The following is a 17975-nucleotide window of genomic DNA, read 5'->3' on the forward strand; positions in this document are numbered from 1 at the left end:
GTTTCCTCCCTCTGGGCCTACGGTGGCCGGGAGGGGTCAGTGTGCGGGGGAGGCGAAGCGAAGCGGATCGGAACGGAACGGGGGACGATGCTGGAGGCGGCGGCCGCAGCCGAACCCGAATTGGATCCTGAAGATTTAGTTCATTTCTCGGTGGGTGATTTGCCCAGCCGTGGTTACGGTGTGATGGGGGAGATCCGGAGGCAGGGCAAGCTGTGCGACGTGACCCTGAAGGTGAGGGCCTGGGGATGGGGGGGGATCTGAGGGTTGGGGGGGGCAACACGAGGCCCCACAGCCCCGTCCCTACGTGACCGCAACCACGCGCGGCTCCGGAAGAGGATCTGAGGGTTGGGGGGGGGGTTTGGGGTCCTTCAATGGGGAGATGGGGGTCTTCGTTTGGGGTAAGGGGAGAGATGGAAGCCTCACCGATCCCTTAAGGGAGGAGAAAGGGGGAGGTGAGGCCACCCCACATCGCTTTGGTGAGAGCTGAGGGCCCATTTTGGGGTGAGGGGGGCTGAGAACCCCCATTTTGAGGGAGGAATGAGGGGCTGAGGGCACCCAGGTCCTTGCAGTGAATAGGAGGAGCCCCATTTGGGGGGGAGGGGGGCTGAGAGTGAGAGCTGAGGGCCCCATTTTGGAGGGAGGGGGGCTGAGAACCCCCATTTTGAGGGGGGGGCTGAGGGCACCCACCCAGGTCCTTGCAGTGAATAGGAGGAGCCCCATGTTTGAGGGGAAGGGGGCTAAGAACCCCTATTTTGAGGGGGGGGCTGAGGGTGAGAGCTGAGCGCCCCATTTTGGGGAGGAGGGGGGCTAAGAACCCCCATTTTGAGGGGGGAAAGGACCCCACCCAGGTCCTTTCAGTGAATAGGAGGAGCCCAGGGGCCATTCTTGGGGGCCCTTATGTTGGGGATTGAGGGAGACCAGTGCCCCCGTTTTAGGGAGGGGAAGGTGTGCCCACTCAGCTGTTTTGGCGTTGGAAAGCGTGGGAGGAGGGTTCCCTTCCCTTTTGGAACCAGGAATGAGGGTTGTTGGTGACTCCATTATGGGGGAAGAAGTTTGGAGGGATAAAGGGGATGATGGAGGATTCTGGTTATGGGGGAGCTGAGTGGTAGTGAGAAGTATTACAATTAGGGCTGTGCCCTTCCCATCCCTTTTGGAACAAGGAAGGGAGGAGCTGGGGGCTTGAATATTAGGGGGATGGAGAATTGGGCTGAAAGTCTCCCCTTTAAATGAGAAGAAGGCAGAGCTGAGGGGCTTCCCATATCTCTTTCCTGGGGAGAAGGAAAAGCAAAACAAAGGGGGGGACATGCCCTCCTCCCCTGCCCCCCAATACTCTTTGGTGGGAAGAAGGAGGAGCTGCAGGCCCCCATTTGGGGGAGGAGAAGAGGCAGCTGCAGGCCTCCTCCTTTTGGTGCTGAGAATATGAGCAGCAATCCCCATTCACCATCATTTGTGGAGCCAGGAAGGGTGGGGGGAACTGGGGGCTCCTCTTGATGGAGTGGCAGCAGGTGTCACCCCCTCCCTACATGAAAAGTATTACATCCGTTTCTTGCTCTGAGCAATCCATAACTTTGTTTAACCCCCCCAAAATCAGGCTGTGTGGGGCTGTGTAAGGGATCTGAGAGCATTCTGTGTGCCCAGGATATACAGCAGTGGGATTACTTGGGTCAGAGCATCCCATGGGCTGCTGAGCTGTGTGGTCCATCTGCTGCTCGCCCTTAGTTTTAACTGCAGGAAGCCATTCCCCAGCCAACTCATCCTGGAAATATTCACCTGCTCCTGAAGAAACACCCAGCAAACCTGAACCAGGATCACAGGACGTGGGTTCTGTTCCCATTCCTGCACAGCGTGGCCGTTTGTCACAAGCTGGACTAACCTGACCTTGCAAAATGTGTCACCTCACGCAAGTAACCACAGCAGTTGTAGGTAATTTTCAGTCTAAACCACTCAGAGATGGGGGAGCGTTGCTTTAGCATCATTAAACTTGGTGTAGCTGTGTCTGGTGACTCTGTTTGGGTCCCTCACTAAGAGCAGAATGCAGTGGAGCTGTGAAGGGTCCTCCATTAGTTGGATGGCTTGGGCTGTTCTGAGCCATGGTGTCAGAATTTCCTGCCTCTTTCAATCAGATTGTTCAGTGCTGGCCAGCCCGTCCCGTAGCAATTGAATTAGTGCTGCTGCTGTATGAGAGCCAAGCCATCGCTCAGTACAAGGTGTCTCTTCCAGCTTGCTCAGCACGCACTGCTGCGTGTTGGGAGGGTAATTATTCTTAGCTGAACTTCGGAAGTGTCTTAGAATCACTTTGCTGGGCACGGCTGACGTAAAAGCTGCTTTGCCTTGACCTTGCTCAGGATGAGGAAGCTGAATCCTGCATAGGAGCATGCAAAGGGAATCGTCTGGCAGGGACAGAGCACGGAACCCAAATAGGGATAGGGTACAGCAGCGTTTCAGGTCGGTACCTGGAAGAACCTGCAGTGGATCCCAGTGCACATTGCAGCGCTGCAGTGGGTCTGTTGCCTTATTTTTCACTCTGCTTCTTCTAAACCATCAGCTTAAGAAAGGAAAACACCTGCCCAGCACTGCTGTGGGCCAGCAACTGGGTTCAGAGCGTGACTGCCATCCCAGCTCACAGCTAAAACAGGAACCAGCAATGCTTTTGTGGCACGGCTCTGTTTTTAGCCCACTGCTATCAGTGTGGGCTCAACCATTCTGTCAGCAAGATAAGAGTTTACTGTACAGATGGGCTTAACACTATTGGGATGTATTGGTGCTCCTGCTTGTTCGTTGTAATCATTTCCCATTGTCAAGCAATATGAGCATTCAGTTCATCCAGAGGGAGGTGTGGAATTGCTTCTCCTTTCTCAGAAACCACACTGCCACCATTTGTGTTGCTCTACAGGAGCCTCAGCAGCACTGTGGTTAAGACGTGATTATAAGGAAGAAGTGCTGATGTGCCCGGCTCTGTCAGATCTCTGATTATTCCAGCTCAGCATTGGGAAATCTGCTCCCGGTTGCCCACGTGAAAGCAAAGCGTCACTGGGTAATAACTGAGCTGTGTATCTTCCTCAAGGCTTAGGAAGTGTGCACCACGTAGTGCCAAAGCTCCTACCCCGTGTGGATGGCTGAGGTTACAGACTGGAGAAGCCTTTCTCTTTCTTGCCTTCTCAGTAGCTCCTTCTGCAGGTACTCCATGCAAGCATCCGCCCTTTCAGTCTCCCTTTGGCAGCACCCCATAGCAGCTCAAGTGTTTACATAAGGGATAATTTTAGGATGATTTGGAAGAAACAAGCGTGAATAAACGGAGGGAGAAAACAGAGGCACACCTTATTCTGTGGTCACTGTTCATTTTCCTTTGGTGAAAACAGGACTTGGCTTTCTAAGGCCAAATCTCTGCTATTGCTCCATTCTTTTGGGATCTGGGTCTGGGGACTCCTGGTCTCCATCTCAACGCAGCTTTTTGCTAAGCCAACTGTTTGATCAGAGCCCTGCATTGAGGCTTGGGGTAGCAGAATGAGCCCAGGGACAGGGAGTAGCTCTCTAATAGGAGCTGCTTGATTTAAAACCAGATAATCTTCTATGCACATGAGCCCTTCACAGTAAGGATCTTAAGGAAATCTTGTCCTGCAGAAACAAGGAGCTGGAGTCGTTTTCTCTCTTCTGTCCCCACGTCTCAGCTGCTCTGGGCTCAATTCCCTTATATGAAGAGAAGTATTTTTAGCACTCAGTGTAGATATTAAACCTGAAGCGTTAGCAGAAACCACGCGTTTCTGCACTGAGCTTTGTGCTTGGCAAGCAAGCTGATTGATTTACTTCCCCTAACAGAAAGCCACCAGCTTCATTCCTACAACGTCCTCGCTGAGTCTGCAGTGCCAGTGTCGTGCTATGTCAGGAAAGAAGTGAGCAGCTCTTCATCCATCAGGACCCCGAGTCCTTCTCCTCAGGGCTGCTCTCAGTGAGTTCTTCTCCCAGTCTGTTCTCATAGCTGGGATTGCCCCAACCCAATGCCTTGTTGAATCTTATGAGGTTCATGTGCATCAAACTCCTCTCTCTCCAGTTTAGCTGTGTGGGGCTGTGCCAAAAGCCATGCACAAGTCAAGGTAGGTTACAGCAATTGCTCTTCCATGGTCAGCACTAAAAAGCCAACAGGTGGACAGAGGTTGGACTCAGTGATCCACACAGGCCCCTTCCAAGTTGGGTTATTCTGTGATTCTATGAACCAATGGCAAGGTGAGCACAAATTGGCATCAGACTGACTCCATTGGGTGGACAACACATGCAGAAGAGCACACTTCTGTGTTCAGGGATGGCTTGTCTCTGGAGATGGGAAGCATGAATTGAGAGGGCATGTGCTGTGTTCATCCTCTGAAGTATTTTTCACCTCGTACAGGAAGAACAGGTCTTTGCCGTTTGCCTGCAGCGAGAAGTCGAGCTGTTCCTTCAGGACTTGTCATTAAGCACTGATGGTACAAACATAATGATGGATTCTGGACTGGAGATCCCTGCTCGTAAATCTCCTCGAGGGCCCTTCTGTCATTACATGAGCAAGTTAATAAATAAAACAGTGTTACGTGCCTTCTCTTGCCCAGCCTTTCTTGGCTGGTGGTGATGGCAGCGCGCAGCTGGCCCAGCCATTTGCTGATACAGCCACAGAGCTCCCATCCTCCCTTTCTCCTGCTAAGGCAGCAAAAACGATTCCCTTTTTTCACATGGCTTGTTTCTGTTTTATTTCCCTGACCCACAAAGTCAGCACAAGGGAAGTGTGGATGGGGATACGGGGCTCAGCTCACTGTGGGTTTCTCTTGCAGCTATTAGAACCAGCTCTGATGAGCTCACACCCTGCCTTACCGGTGCAGGGACATCCCAGTGTTCTCACCTTGTTAAATAGGCCATTCCATAGGGTGAAACCTTAAAGAAGGTTGAAACCCAACCAGGGAAAACGCCTGTCCCTGGGAGCTGCCAAGCAGATGGGTGGTGCTGCCCTGGACAAGGTTTTTCTTCCTTGTGATGATACAGCTCTCATTAACCCAGCTGGAATCTTGCTGCTGTAGCTTTATTAGAGCTGTTGTTGGATATGTGAACCTTTATTCCTTCCTATGACTTCCATGCTTGTCCTGAACACCTCACTGCTTTACATCACCCATCTCTCTTGCTTTGTCACCTTATTTTCTGATTCCCCCCTCCCTCCTAAGGAACACCATCCTCATCTGCCAGGAAGGAGCCATCACATTCCTGCCTCTTTCTGTATCACATTCAATTGCCCCAGTCATCTCCTGTAGGGTGAAGTTAACAGAGCAGGGAGAGAAGGGGAAAGTCCCATCTCTTGCTTACACGTGTTGTGCAGTTCTTAGTTCCTCTTTCTTTTCTTCAGTGCTGGGGGATTTTGCTTTCTAAACTCCCAGGAACTCATATTTACAGGGTGCGATAGATCTGGGCTTAAAGGAAGACACAAGGCACTGGGTTTGATTTAAGCATAAAACCCCAAATGCAAGTAATATTTTTTGCTAATAAGCTGCTCGGACATAAAAGGGCAACAAAGCCCTTTGCAGAGAGAAGAGAAGGATTCTTGGCTGACTGGAAGAGCAAAGCACCCGCTGCACCAGCTTGTTTGTCCTGCAGAAACAAAGCTCAAAAGGGAAAATCTTGCTGAAGTGGGAGAAAAAAGGCGGTTCTGTACGAGCTCAGATAGGTGTAAACCAGTGTGAGTCAGGTTAGTGTGGAAATAAGGGAGCAAATAACTCCGAACTAATGAAGAGGAGTCATCAGAGCAAAGATGGGTGTAATTTTGCAGAGGGTAAAATCTTTTTCAGCATCTGCTGTGAGAAGTGGAGTTGGAGATGTAAGAACCTCTCCTTCCTTCCAAACCTCTCTCTGTTAAGGCTTTTAGAGGATGTGAATGTGAGCTGGTGCAGCAGAGCCTATGTGGGCTGAAAGGAGATGATGAGGTGCTGGTAAAGGTGACTGGCTTTCTGTCTATGGAGCTGTAATGCCATCACTGTGGCTATTAGGTGGCTGAAAACCAAGCTTAGAAGTTCAAATTGAAAAGACACAGAGTGTTCTTTGCAGATTGAAATTGTCTTTCAGCCCTCAGGCTGGCGGAGCTGTGCAATAGGGAATCATCTGGACTGTGTGATTGGTGGTGGATGGTACTGACCTTCCCTCCTGCTTTTTTTCCCCTCTCCTTTTAGGTGGGGGACCATAAATTCAGCGCTCACCGGATCGTGCTGGCAGCTTCCATCCCCTACTTCCATGCTATGTTCACCAATGACATGATGGAGTGCAAGCAAGATGAGATCGTCATGCAGGGGATGGACCCCAGGTAAATTCCCCAGGCAACTGGGCAGGATAACAAGTCCTTTGCAGGACTTAGTGTTGCATGTGCGAGGCTTGAAAGGCTGCCCTCCATGAACTGCACGGGGAGGGATTTATGGAGGGATTTTCAAGGAGGCTGTGGATGCCCCATCCCTGCAGGCATTCAAGGCCAGGCTGGATGTGGCTCTGGGCAGCCTGGGCTGCTGGTTGGTGACCCTGCACATAACAGGGAGGTTGAGACTAGATGATCATTGTGGTCCTTTTCAACCCAGGCCATTCTATGGTTCTGTTAGTAGTGCCCTGTTTCATGTTAATTGAATTCAGTAGATTTCTCACTCTTTCTCCCCACTGTTCAGTGCACTTGAGGCTCTGATCAACTTTGCCTACAACGGTCACCTAGCGATTGATCAGCAGAACGTGCAGTCTTTGCTGATGGGAGCCAGCTTCCTGCAGCTGCAGAACATCAAGGATGCCTGCTGCACCTTCCTCAGGGAGAGGTAAGGGGCTGCCAGTCACTGTGCTCACTGCTTGTCTTCTGCAGCACAAGTCATCTCTGTGGCTTGGGTTAAGCCAACATGATAACAAGATCTCCATCTCCTTAGGCTCACTGTTCTCCCTGTTTATAAAATACACTGTTTGCAAGATGCTGCAGCTGGGGGACAGTATAAGGCCTTGGCCAGCTGTGGTAATTATTATCTACAGCAAAACTGAGCTGACATTTCGCTTGTTCAGGGTTAGCCAGGTATCCAGCACGACATCCTCTCCATTAACAAACCCATCCTCCCAGCAGTTCCCCTTCTTTCTGCTTGGATGGGAGGGACAAACAGACCCAGCGTTGGATAGGAAGCAGTGGCAGAGTTAATTGATTCCAGTTTTTCCAGTCCACTGGCTGATGTTTGGCTGTAAGATCATTCCAGCAGCACGATCTGGAAAGCAAAAAACAGGGTTATTCCTTGGAAACATACCACACAGCTTCAGGCAGTGCCAGGAACCTGATGTGCTTTGCTTCCCCCTCGTTCCTCAGCCTGATTTCCAAGCAGCTGCTCTTTGTATTCCATGGTGGGAGATTAAACACACATACTGAATGCAGCGTCTACTCTAGTTGTTAAATCACTTCTAAATAGGATGAAAACTATGGACTGGGGAGAAAAAACTGTTTCCTCTGTTTCGGGATGTTCCAATTTACTGTTCCATGTGAATCCCAAGTTACTGTTTGTTTAAAATGAGGTTATATGAGATTGTAGAGTATTCGTTTTTCTTTCAAAACCATTTTACTTGGGGTTGTGGATGTGACAAAGCTGGAAAGAGGTGGGTGGTGTTGATTTAGGAGCCCCTGCTGGCTCAGCCTGAGGGTCTGCATAAGTGTAATCTGGGCTTAGAGTAGTTAGTGTCAAAGAGGAATGTAGAAGCGTGAGCTTTGGACCTGCATAGATTGGAGTACAAGTGGTTTCACATCCTTGCCTGCATCTGGACACCACTGCCAACAGCTGGGTCCAAATGTTTCCCCATGTGAACAGCATGTACTTCGGTATCTGTTGATCAGTGCCACAGAGCAACACAACTGGTGGCTCTTCTTGAGCAGTGACATGCCAGTGCTGGGCAGGGCTCCTCGTTGGGACAGAAGTGTCCAGATCACATTGCTGCCTCTGTAGAGCACCTGATTGTGGTGAGAATCACCTTCTCCAGTTGTTTATGCTGCTGTGAGCTCAAATGCAGCTTTATCTAACACTGGAATTACAGAGATGCACAGCCCAGGAGGGAGAGATGTGGGAGAGGGTTTGCTGGGCATGGCCTCACACATCCCCCAAACCAACAACCCATGACCTTAAAGCAGAACCAGCAATCTGCCCAGTGCTGCTTAGTAGGTTTAAGGGGGAGATTTTAGGTTGTGGTTTCCATCCTTTGGGTCTGCTTGCAGTGCTGTCCTGAACCCATTTGCTGTTTTGCCATCATTCTGTTAATCTGCCATTCCTTTTGCTCTCCCTCCTCCCCTTGCCAGGCTTCACCCAAAGAACTGCCTGGGCGTGAGGCAGTTTGCAGAGACGATGATGTGCGCTGTGCTCTACGATGCTGCCAACAGCTTCATCCACCAGCACTTTGTGGAGGTGTCCATGTCTGAGGAGTTCCTGGCTCTGCCTTTCGAGGACGTCCTGGAGCTCGTTTCTCGGGATGAGCTCAACGTCAAGTCTGAAGAGCAGGTGTGTGTGTGTGGGTACAGTGTCTCCAGGAAACCAGGCTCCCTTTGTAATCTCAAGTCAAGAACACAGTGTATCTCACTGCAAAGCAGCCATCCAAAACAGGGCAGATGAATGGTATTAGGATGAGGTCTGGATCTCCAGTGATTGTGGTGGGAGCCTAGAGAGACCAGAGTGTTCCACAGGGGTAGATCACTGTTATTGCAGGCAAAGCCAAGGCAAAGCAGGCAGTGCCAAAGTCGTGCTGCAGGAGGGTTCTCTGGTGCAGTATAGACCATCACTGTTCTCTTCTAACTGTCATCTGAAATGAGGAGAGAAGATCACTGTCAATATGTGGTTTCTTTTCCATCAGACAACTGGCAGCAGGAGGAACATGGGGAAAAAAAGCAGCAAACAAAACCAACTTCAACTTCCTTTACCTCTGTTCCGGCAGGTGTTTGAAGCTGCACTAGCATGGATACGCTATGAACGAGACCAGAGAGAGCTGTTCCTGCCTGAGCTCCTCTCCAAAATCCGCCTGCCCCTTTGTCGGCCTCAATTTCTCACTGACAGAGTGCAACAAGATGACCTGGTGCGCTGCTGCCACAAGTGCAGGTGAGGCCTGGACATGGGGTCAAAGGACCTTAGGGTGGATGGTGGCGTCAGTGGAGGTAGTAGGAGCGTGGTTGAGTAATCTTGGAGTCTGAAATTCTCTTTCTGTAGAATCATAAAGGTTGGAAAAGACCACTGAGATCCCCAAGTCCAACCATCAACCCACCATGTCCACTGGAACACGTCCCCAAGTGCCACATCTCCATGATTCTTGAATGCCTCCAGGGACAGTGACCACACCACGTCACTGAGCAGCCTGTGCCACTGCATCACCACTCTTTAAGAGAAGAAATGTTTCCTTATGAGAGACAGAATACCTCACATAGCAAAATGCAAAGCACTCTCCCCCTTTTTAACCTGGCAGCAGGGCTATGTTGTACTCTTGAATTAGCTGTAGTAGAAGAAAATCACTTGCCTGAATCTGAGTTAAGACAGTCAGCTTTCATCACAGGGGGAACCAGCATCCACTAAGTTCTTCAAATATCTCCCTTTGGTTTCAGAGATCTCGTGGATGAAGCAAAAGATTATCACCTCATGCCAGAGCGTCGACCGCACCTCCCAGCATTCAAGACCCGTCCTCGGTGCTGTACATCCATCGCAGGACTGATTTATGCTGTTGGAGGGCTTAACTCAGCAGGTACCTTGCACATCCTCTCCCCAGGGTAAAGAGAGCTATGCAGTTTGCTGAGTAAGACTATGGGATCATGAAGATCTCGTTTCACCCTCATACAAACGTAGAATTGTTAACGCTGGAAAGGATCACTAAGATCTCTTTTCTTAATATCCAACCTCACATGAAGCCTTGGGCACTTTTCTCCTTGCTGTGCAGCTCTCTGGCCTGTAATGCTGTACCCATAGTCTAACATCTTCCCGCTATTCTTTGTCAGACTTAGGACAGTTGATCTGGTGTATCTCAAATGTATTGAGAAGGTTGTCCATGCCCATAACATCTTGTAGAACTTGGAGGTATTAGGCTGAAGCTGGTGGGATTGCAGGATCACAGCTGCAAACATAACGCATTGATGTGACACCACTCCAAGTGTGATAAGGGGCAGAAAGTACTGAACTGCTTAGGAAATGTCCACTGGGGGTGGGGGTTAAAAATCTACCAAAGAATGGCTCACTGAGGTAGGGTCTGTGTAAGCTGGGCTTATGGGATGGCCATTCTTCCTTCACACCACAACATGGGTGACTTAAAGGGAAGCTGTATATCCAGAAAGCAGAAGCACCAATGGATGTGGCATAGTGTAGATCTCTGCTGCCCCTTCGAGGCTACAGAAGGCTCCACTTGCTCAAGCCTAGGACTCATCAAGCCTTGTTGTACAGTGCAGGCAGGGTTTGCACCACTGCAATCCTTTGGGCATCACAGAGTGCAGCTGGATTAATATTCCACAGCAGCTCGTTAGCACCGTGCTGCAGAGGCTGAAGAATGGGTCTCCCCCTTTTAATTTGAGTAGCAAATTTTTATGCAGGTGACTCTCTCAACGTGGTTGAAGTCTTTGACCCCATTGCCAACCGCTGGGAGAAGTGCCAGCCCATGACGACGGCGCGGAGCCGTGTCGGTGTGGCCGTGGTGAATGGGCTGCTCTACGCCATCGGGGGGTACGACGGGCAGCTGAGGCTGAGCACTGTGGAGGTGTACAACCCTGAGATGGATTCCTGGTCCAAGGTGGAAAGCATGAACAGCAAACGAAGGTATGGAGGCTCAATGAATGTGTGGCTTTGGAGCTGGAGGGAATAAAGTGAGGTTGTAGGAAGGCTGGGGGGTGATGGTGGGTGCCCAATGAGAGGTCCTTGCATGAGGACGTATTAAAAAGCAAATGGAGCAGAGGAATAGAGTGATATGGAAGCAGCAAAGGTTTGCTTGACCACATTTGGGGCTTTTGTGCTGATTCTTACTGGAAAGAAGGGACAACTTTCTATCTCTGGCCACTGCTGGGATTGTCTTTCCCTACCAGAAAGCACTGAAGAATCACAGCTGGAGAGAAGATTTTGATAGCTGTAAATATCTCTGTCTGGGCTGAACAAAAGGTGTTTGGCTTTGACCAAAGCTGCCACAGTACATGACCACCCTAGGAATCATTTAGTGGTTGGGTTTGGGAGCACAGCCTGTTATTTTGATAACCTGCCTACTAGGCTGGGTGATTATTGTCCTCCCCACCACAACACGGTGGCTGCTTCCATGTTTAAACATATACCCATAAACCCATCCTGGCTTCCATGGGTTTCACTGTGGTTTCCTTCACACTCATGCCTGGTCACTGAGAGCTGCTAAATTGCTCGCTGTACTGCAAGCTTTGCAGTGCTTATTTATCATCATGGTTGGTCTGGTTTGTTTGTTGTGGTGTGAGACGTGGATTGCTTGGGAAGGGTGCACTGCAAGAGGCTGAGTATGGGAAATCTGAGGCACGAGGCTCTCAGTGGTGACATCCCTGTGACTGCTGGTGCTGCACTGCTTGGTTCTTAACCAAAGCTTCATGTCTGGATCAGAGGCAGAGTTGGTCTCAATTCCTAGAACCGTTTCCATCCTGTGAGATCACCCACATTTATCATTTATAGCAGAAAAGCTTCAGTTTTTCCATAGCATTGAGCTTTTCCCACAGTGAAAGGCTGATGCTCTTCCATGTTCAGGTTTCTCTATGCTAAAGCCAAGCAGGATGGGTGTTCATTTCCCCCTTGTGTAGGGGAAAATGATACAGTCATATGATGGCCTGGGTTGAAAAGGACCACAATGCTCATCCAGTTTCAACCCTCCTGTTATGTGCAGGGTCACCAACCACCAGCCCAGGCTGCCCAGAGCCACATCCAGCTTGGAATATCTCAGCTGCTGTACAAATCCATTGGCTCTTGAATTAGTGCTGGGGTTCTACCATTGAGAGTTGCCTTTCCAAGGTTCTAGAAAGAGGTTTTTTGACTTCACTTTCAAAAGTGGGATTCTAGTCTCTTACTTGAGGCATCCCCTTTGGTTGCCTTTTGGACCCAAATAGGCAACTTAGAAGACAGCACATGAGGCAGATTGGGTGGATTTGCCACCCTGTAGACTGTAGCACCACGCCAAACCATCTGGTGCTTCTGCTTGTTGCAGTGCGATGGGAACGGTGGTGCTGGATGGACAGATCTACGTTTGCGGTGGATACGATGGAAACTCCTCGCTCAACTCCGTGGAGTCCTATTCTCCAGAAACAAACAAGTAAGAGCTCTGTGTGCCTTACGGCTTATCCTCCTGCTGCTGCCAGGGGTGTGCCATGCACTATATCATAGAGCCCCGTTGGTAAAATAAACGTCATGAAGTTAGGTGGAAAATATTCTGTTCAATGTCCCTCCCACCCTCTCTTGGCAAGGTGGACAGTGGTGACCCCCATGAGCTCCAACCGCAGCGCTGCTGGTGTCACTGTGTTCGAAGGCAGAATCTACGTGTCGGGAGGGCATGACGGCCTGCAGATCTTCAACAGTGTAAGTCCATAGACTCATAGAATGGCCTGTGTTGAAAAGGACCACTATGATCATCTAGTTCCAACCCCCTGCTGTGTGCAGGGTCACCAACCAGCAGCCCAGGCTGCCCAGAGCCACATCCAGCCTGGCCTTGAATGCCTGCAGGGATGGGGCATCCACAGCCTCCTTGGGCAACCTGTCCCAGTGCATCACCACCCTCTGGGTGAAAAACTTCCTCCTAAGATCCAACCTAAACCTCCCCTGTCTCAGTTTAAAACCATTCCCCTTTGCCCTATCACTATCAGCCCTAATAGACAGCCATTTCCTGTTCATACATTGTGAATGCTGCTTCTCTGCGTATCCTCTGAAGCAGGATTTAGTGTGGGACAGACCTTGTGCTTCCCCTTAATGCTGTGCCATCCCTGTGTCTGCAGGTGGAGTACTACAACCAGCACACTGCTACCTGGCACCCTGTGGCCAGCATGCTCAACAAGCGCTGCCGCCACGGGGCGGCCTCATTGGGCAGCAAGATGTTTGTCTGCGGAGGGTACGACGGCTCTGCCTTCCTCAGCATCGCCGAGGTGTACAGCTCTGTGGCAGATCAGTGGTATCTCATTGTCCCCATGAACACCCGGAGGAGCCGGGTATCCCTGGTTGCAAACTGTGGCCGTCTTTACGCCGTTGGGGGTTACGATGGACAATCCAACCTCAGCTCGGTTGAGATGTACGACCCGGAGACCAACCGTTGGACGTTCATGGCCCCCATGGTGTGCCATGAAGGGGGGGTTGGGGTGGGCTGCATCCCTCTGCTGACCATCTGAGGAGGCAGCAGCGAGGAGCTGTCTTGGTAACCAACAATCGTGGCAGAGCTCCAGCCGGCCTTTCCTGCTCTGATAGCCAGAGAGATCCATCTCCAGGTGCTCAAACACACACAAAACTTGACACATTTACCCCCCCAACCCCAACCTTAACCCTTGGCTCTTGGGCTGAGGGCTCCAGAAGGATCAACTGAACTACCATGTGAGTGTGAACGTGCTGCTATGAGCAAGGAGCTGCCTTCCTCCCGCTTTTGCCTCTGCTGAGCAAATCCTTCCTTTCCCCAACAGCTCTAAGTCGTGTTGGTTGTGTTTGACCAACGTTGGGAAGTGCTGTTGTGGGTTGGGAGGGAAAGGTCTTAATTGCGACACGGCAACGGCCACTTCCATGACTTGAAGAAGGCTTGTAAACCATTAAGGACCCCAGTACCCCAAGAGGTTGATCAGCAATGGTCTTTTTTGGGTTGTTTCAGCTTAATGTTGACCGCGTTGAGACCAAAGCAGGCAGAACCCCACCACTGTAGGCCCATAAGACCATATCCAGGCTCTGCGTGTTCGGCTGCTCCTTGCACAAGCCACCGCTGGCTTCTCCAAGTGCTTTCTTCAGCTTAAGTGGGGTAAATCTCTCCACAAGAGCCACACGATGGAGAAACTGGGAGGAGGAAAAAGTCTGTTAAACCATGGGAGCGTTTTAACACACGTTGGAGGAAGAGCAGCGAGCGTCAACCACACATAGCAACAGCCTTAGGATTTCAACAGAGGAGGCAAAGCGAGGTGTTGATTGTCAGGATGCAGCTTTGGATGTCACCAAAAATAAGCTTTGGCTTTTCTACGTTGGGATATAAGAGGCAGCTGACATAGAGCAGTTGGGATCTTGGAGGAGGAAAGGGATCATTGCCTCCATTTCTGACAGCGCTGGAGATGGAGTGGCTGCATTGGGGAGCCAAGGAACCTGCAGCAGCATCCCTGCAAGGGGCTGGTGGGAAACCACACTTCCCCACTGTGTGTGAGATCAACGTCTTGGGGTTTCTGTGCCGGGAAAGCTCTTGGCAACGTGTTTATTTCATGGCAGCCACGCAAGGAAACTTCCTGTGGCCAAACTGGCGGGGCTGCAGGTGCTGCCCCATGGCCCTGTTGGCACAGCAATGGGCTCAGCACCGCTTCCAGCTCTTCCTTTGCTATTTTCACCCCTATTTTCAATGCAGCCAAAGGGAGCTGCTGCTGCCGGCTCTGTCCTTCCCCAGCACCAAACCCAACGAGCATCGCTTGCCTGCGTCAGCCCTTCCAGCATTTACCCCTGCATGAATGTGAATGGTGAGAGCCACGGCTCCCTGCCCACCAGCACAGCCACAGGGCAGGGAAGCCCCTCAACACTACACCCACTGCAGGCAGCGGGGGGGGCTCATTGCTGCCCTGTATTTCCAGGAGCTTTGGTGTGTCCCCCCCCCATCCAAACCCATGCTTCTCCTTCATAGCTGACTCCCAGCTCGGGATTTGAACTTTGGGTGTATATGTGGATGTCTATATATTCAGGTACTGTGTATATTTTTAGGTATATATAATGAGCATATCTGGCTATAAATGTGGTTTGTCAGTAATGTATTTCCTCTATATGCATATGTCAACGGATGGGTTCACTTGGTGGATTCACTATGAGGTTTCCTTGCTGCTATGACACTTAAAAAAGGACAAACAGAACAAAACATGAGCGTTGCAATGGATATGAAGCTGCTTTGGCATCCTCACCTTGCTCCTGGGTGGGAGGAGGGATGGGGAATGGGGCATGGGGAGCTTTGGGCAGCGGTTTTAGCCCTGGATCTGCATGATTCCCTCCCTGCCAGGAGGTTTAGAAGGAAGTGGGAAGGCTTCCAGCTGGGAGCTGCCTGGCTGCAGGTTCCTGCAGGGAACAGACGTTTGTTTGTACAAGCATCAGCTCCAAGCTGTGAGCAGAGCAAGGGGGGCTCGGAATCAACCCTGGGGCTCCACGTGGGGTTTTTGCTTTCTGTATATGGGCAAGTGAGACGTGGGCAGAGAGGAGGATGGGGAGGGTGAATGGGGTCCTACAGCTTGGAGAGAAGGCAGAGGGGATGTTACCTCCTCTGGAGGTGTTCAGAACCCACTTGATCCTGTACAACCTACCCAAGGGAACCTGCTTTAGAGGGGGGGGAGCTTCTATAGGAGCCCATAGATCTTCTGGGATTCTCCAACCCCACGCATGGCAAAACATGCAGCCCTAAAGCATCTCCCTTCTCATCCCCACTGCCCCTCCAAGCAGCCGAGGGAGGAGGATGGGAACCAAGCCCACAAAGCTTCTCTTTGCCGCCCCAAGATGGTTTATCCAAGACAAACAGCAGCAACCCGATCCCTTCCCGTGCTCACAACCCAGCCCTGCCTCCATCCTGTTAGCGGAGCCCCCATGGATGTGCTGCTGCAGGCTGTGCTGCTGCTGGCTGTGCTGCTGCCCGGCGCCCCATTGCCCGGCGCCCCGCTGCCCCCCACGCCACGCGAGCTGGCCCGCGCTGTGCTGGAGGCACATGGGCACGATGCGGGCAGCCAGCTGAGGCTGCTGAGGCTGCAGGGAGTCTCCAGGACGGTAGGAGCTTCCTTTGGGTTTCCCATTGGGTTTTGGGATGGGGGGAGCCTTCTCACTACACCAAACGCTGTCGTTGCCTTACAGAAGTTTGACTGGGGGACTCATTTCACCATCAATCTCACTGCACGTGAGACCTGCACAGCACCGCGCCGTGCTGCGTGTAGAGCCCAGCAGGGCCAGGTGGGTGTTGGGTACGATGTGGGACCCCCCAGCACTGCAGCACTGCTTCCTCTGACCCCACACCCTCCATCAGGTCCGTCACTGCGTGGCCCAGGTCTCCGTCTTTGCCTTCCTGCCTGACGCGCCGCTGTCGCTGCTGGAGTGCGGCCGGCAGCCGGTGAGGGCTGCATGAATTCCCCCGTCCTATGGGGACAGCATCGCCTTCACTTCAGGTCTGAAGCCCACCTCTATTTCTTACCCTTCAGCCCACCAGCTCGGGGCAGCCCCGCTCCCGAAGCCGGCACAGCCCCGCAGCCCCACGAGCTGTTGGCCTCAAAGAGCTGGCGCCGGCCTGAAGCCCATGAGCGCATCCATCCTGCAGGAGGGGACGTGCAGACCCCATCCACGACCCCCACCCCATGGGATCCATACACACAGGGGCTGAAATAAAGCTGTTCCACGGGCTGTGCTGTGTGTGATGCCTCTGTGAAATGGCTTGTGGGAGTGGGTGGGTCAGAGAGCCTTCATGTGGGGACAGGGACAGGGATGGGAAGGTGTTCTTGACCCCAGTGGCAGCTGTCCCATGGATCTGGGGGTGTTAGGAACCTCCATTGTCCCTGGGCTCCAGACTATAATGGGATGGAGGGTCATCTCAATGGGATGGAGTTTGATCCAAGCCTCTGACTTGGCCCTGGCGCTGTCCAATGTTCCATGGGGCTGTTTGGTGGCCATGAGCACCCCACGCCCTGCAGCACAGCTGGGGATGTAGATACAGCCCAATGTGGGATGAGGCCCCACATCCCATGGGCACATCCACGTCCCCACCACAGCTCTCCCCCCACAGATAACGGCCGCGTTGTGGCTGCTCCCCCTGAGTCCACGTTTCCTCATTGCCCAACTTCAGGGCCCATAAAAGGCACCGTGAGCACGGGGTGGGCACGGGGTGAGGATGTGGAGCTGCTGGGTGCTGGTGCTGGCGCTGCTGGGGGGGGCCTGTGCCCTCCCGGCCCCCCTGGACTACAACCAGGCTCTGGCCCAGGCTGTGGACTCCTACAACCAACGGCCCGAGGTGCAGAATGCCTTCAGGCTGCTCAGCGCCGACCCCGAACCCGGCCCAGTGAGTGAATGTGGGGACAGAGTGGGGACAACACGGGGATGCTATGGGGGCAGCATGAGGACAGCATGGGGTCACTGTGGGGATGGTATGGGGACACCTTGGGTAGACTTATGAGGACGCTGTGGGAATGTTCTGGAGGCATCCCACCCCACGCTGTCCCCTGCCCCACAGAACGTCCAGCTCAGCTCCCTGCACAACCTCAACTTCACCATCATGGAGACGCGGTGCCAGGCGCGTTCGGGTGCCCAGCTTGAAAGCTGCGACTTCAAGGAGGACGGGGTGAGCACCGTGCTGGGCTGATGGGTGCTGGGGGGCAGCCGGGGTGGGGACAACCCCGTGCTCAGTGTCCCCACTGCTCACAGCTCGTCAAGGACTGCGCTGCGCCCGTGGTGCTGCAAGGCGGCCGCGCCGTGCTCGATGTCACCTGCGTGGACTCCATGGCTGATGTGAGTGGGGACACAATGCGGGGTGACCCCGGGGGTGTTTGGGACCCTCTAGGGCCGGGGTCTCATTCCCCCCTTTGATGCCAACTCTTCTCCCCACAGCCTGTCCGTGTCAAGCGCTTCTGGCCGCTGGTGCCGGTGGCCATCAACACGGTGGCTGCGGGCATCAACCTCTACAAAGCCATCAGGAGGAAATGAGCCACGCTCAGAGCTGCTCTCACCGCTGTCCCTCCGCAGCCCCCCACCCAATAAAGCTGTTTTTCTGGTCATTCCATGTCTTTGCTGTGTGTCTCCTCTGGGTGATGCTGATGGGGATGGTCCCCATGC

At 52.4% G+C, this 17975-nt stretch overlaps 2 protein-coding genes across 3 annotated transcripts; both read left to right on the plus strand.

Annotated features, from left to right (window-relative positions):
- Window positions 1-6: 6 nt before the first annotated feature.
- On the plus strand, window positions 7-16553 carry KLHL18 (kelch like family member 18). Of its 2 annotated transcripts, none has more exons than XM_015852950.2 (13): window positions 7-231; window positions 6180-6310; window positions 6660-6800; window positions 8303-8501; window positions 8932-9092; window positions 9590-9726; window positions 10547-10784; window positions 12175-12279; window positions 12431-12542; window positions 12956-15929; window positions 16014-16109; window positions 16183-16266; window positions 16355-16553. In XM_015852950.2, exons 1-10 carry the CDS (start codon window positions 88-90, stop codon window positions 13340-13342), a joined length of 1755 nt encoding a protein of 584 aa, XP_015708436.1. In that variant the 5' UTR covers window positions 7-87; the 3' UTR covers window positions 13343-15929; window positions 16014-16109; window positions 16183-16266; window positions 16355-16553. The 2 variants fall into 2 exon arrangements, with proteins under 2 accessions (XP_015708436.1, XP_032298838.1); XM_032442947.1 differs by having other exon boundaries at window positions 10562-10784.
- A 94-nt stretch (window positions 16554-16647) lies between these two features.
- On the plus strand, window positions 16648-17914 carry LOC107308741 (cathelicidin-3). The gene is made up of 4 exons (XM_015852818.2): window positions 16648-17205; window positions 17377-17484; window positions 17568-17651; window positions 17751-17914. Exons 1-4 carry the CDS (start codon window positions 17038-17040, stop codon window positions 17844-17846), a joined length of 456 nt encoding a protein of 151 aa, XP_015708304.1. The 5' UTR covers window positions 16648-17037; the 3' UTR covers window positions 17847-17914.
- Window positions 17915-17975: the final 61 nt, after the last annotated feature.

Source organism: Coturnix japonica, chromosome 2 (assembly GCF_001577835.2).
Source record: "Coturnix japonica isolate 7356 chromosome 2, Coturnix japonica 2.1, whole genome shotgun sequence".
NCBI classification, from domain to species: Eukaryota; Metazoa; Chordata; class Aves; order Galliformes; family Phasianidae; genus Coturnix; species Coturnix japonica.

Coding starts and splice junctions, on each gene's coding strand:
- KLHL18 (XM_015852950.2), top strand. CDS start 88: ATGCTGGAGGCGGCGGCCGCAGCCGAACCCGAATTGGATCCTGAAGAT. Junction 6,801..8,302: donor TGCACCTTCCTCAGGGAGAG/GTAAGGGGCTGC, acceptor TCCCCTTGCCAG/GCTTCACCCAAAGAACTGCC. Junction 9,727..10,546: donor TGGAGGGCTTAACTCAGCAG/GTACCTTGCACA, acceptor TAATTTGAGTAG/CAAATTTTTATGCAGGTGAC.
- LOC107308741 (XM_015852818.2), top strand. CDS start 17,038: ATGTGGAGCTGCTGGGTGCTGGTGCTGGCGCTGCTGGGGGGGGCCTGT. Junction 17,206..17,376: donor CCGACCCCGAACCCGGCCCA/GTGAGTGAATGT, acceptor CCTGCCCCACAG/AACGTCCAGCTCAGCTCCCT. Junction 17,652..17,750: donor GCGTGGACTCCATGGCTGAT/GTGAGTGGGGAC, acceptor TTCTCCCCACAG/CCTGTCCGTGTCAAGCGCTT.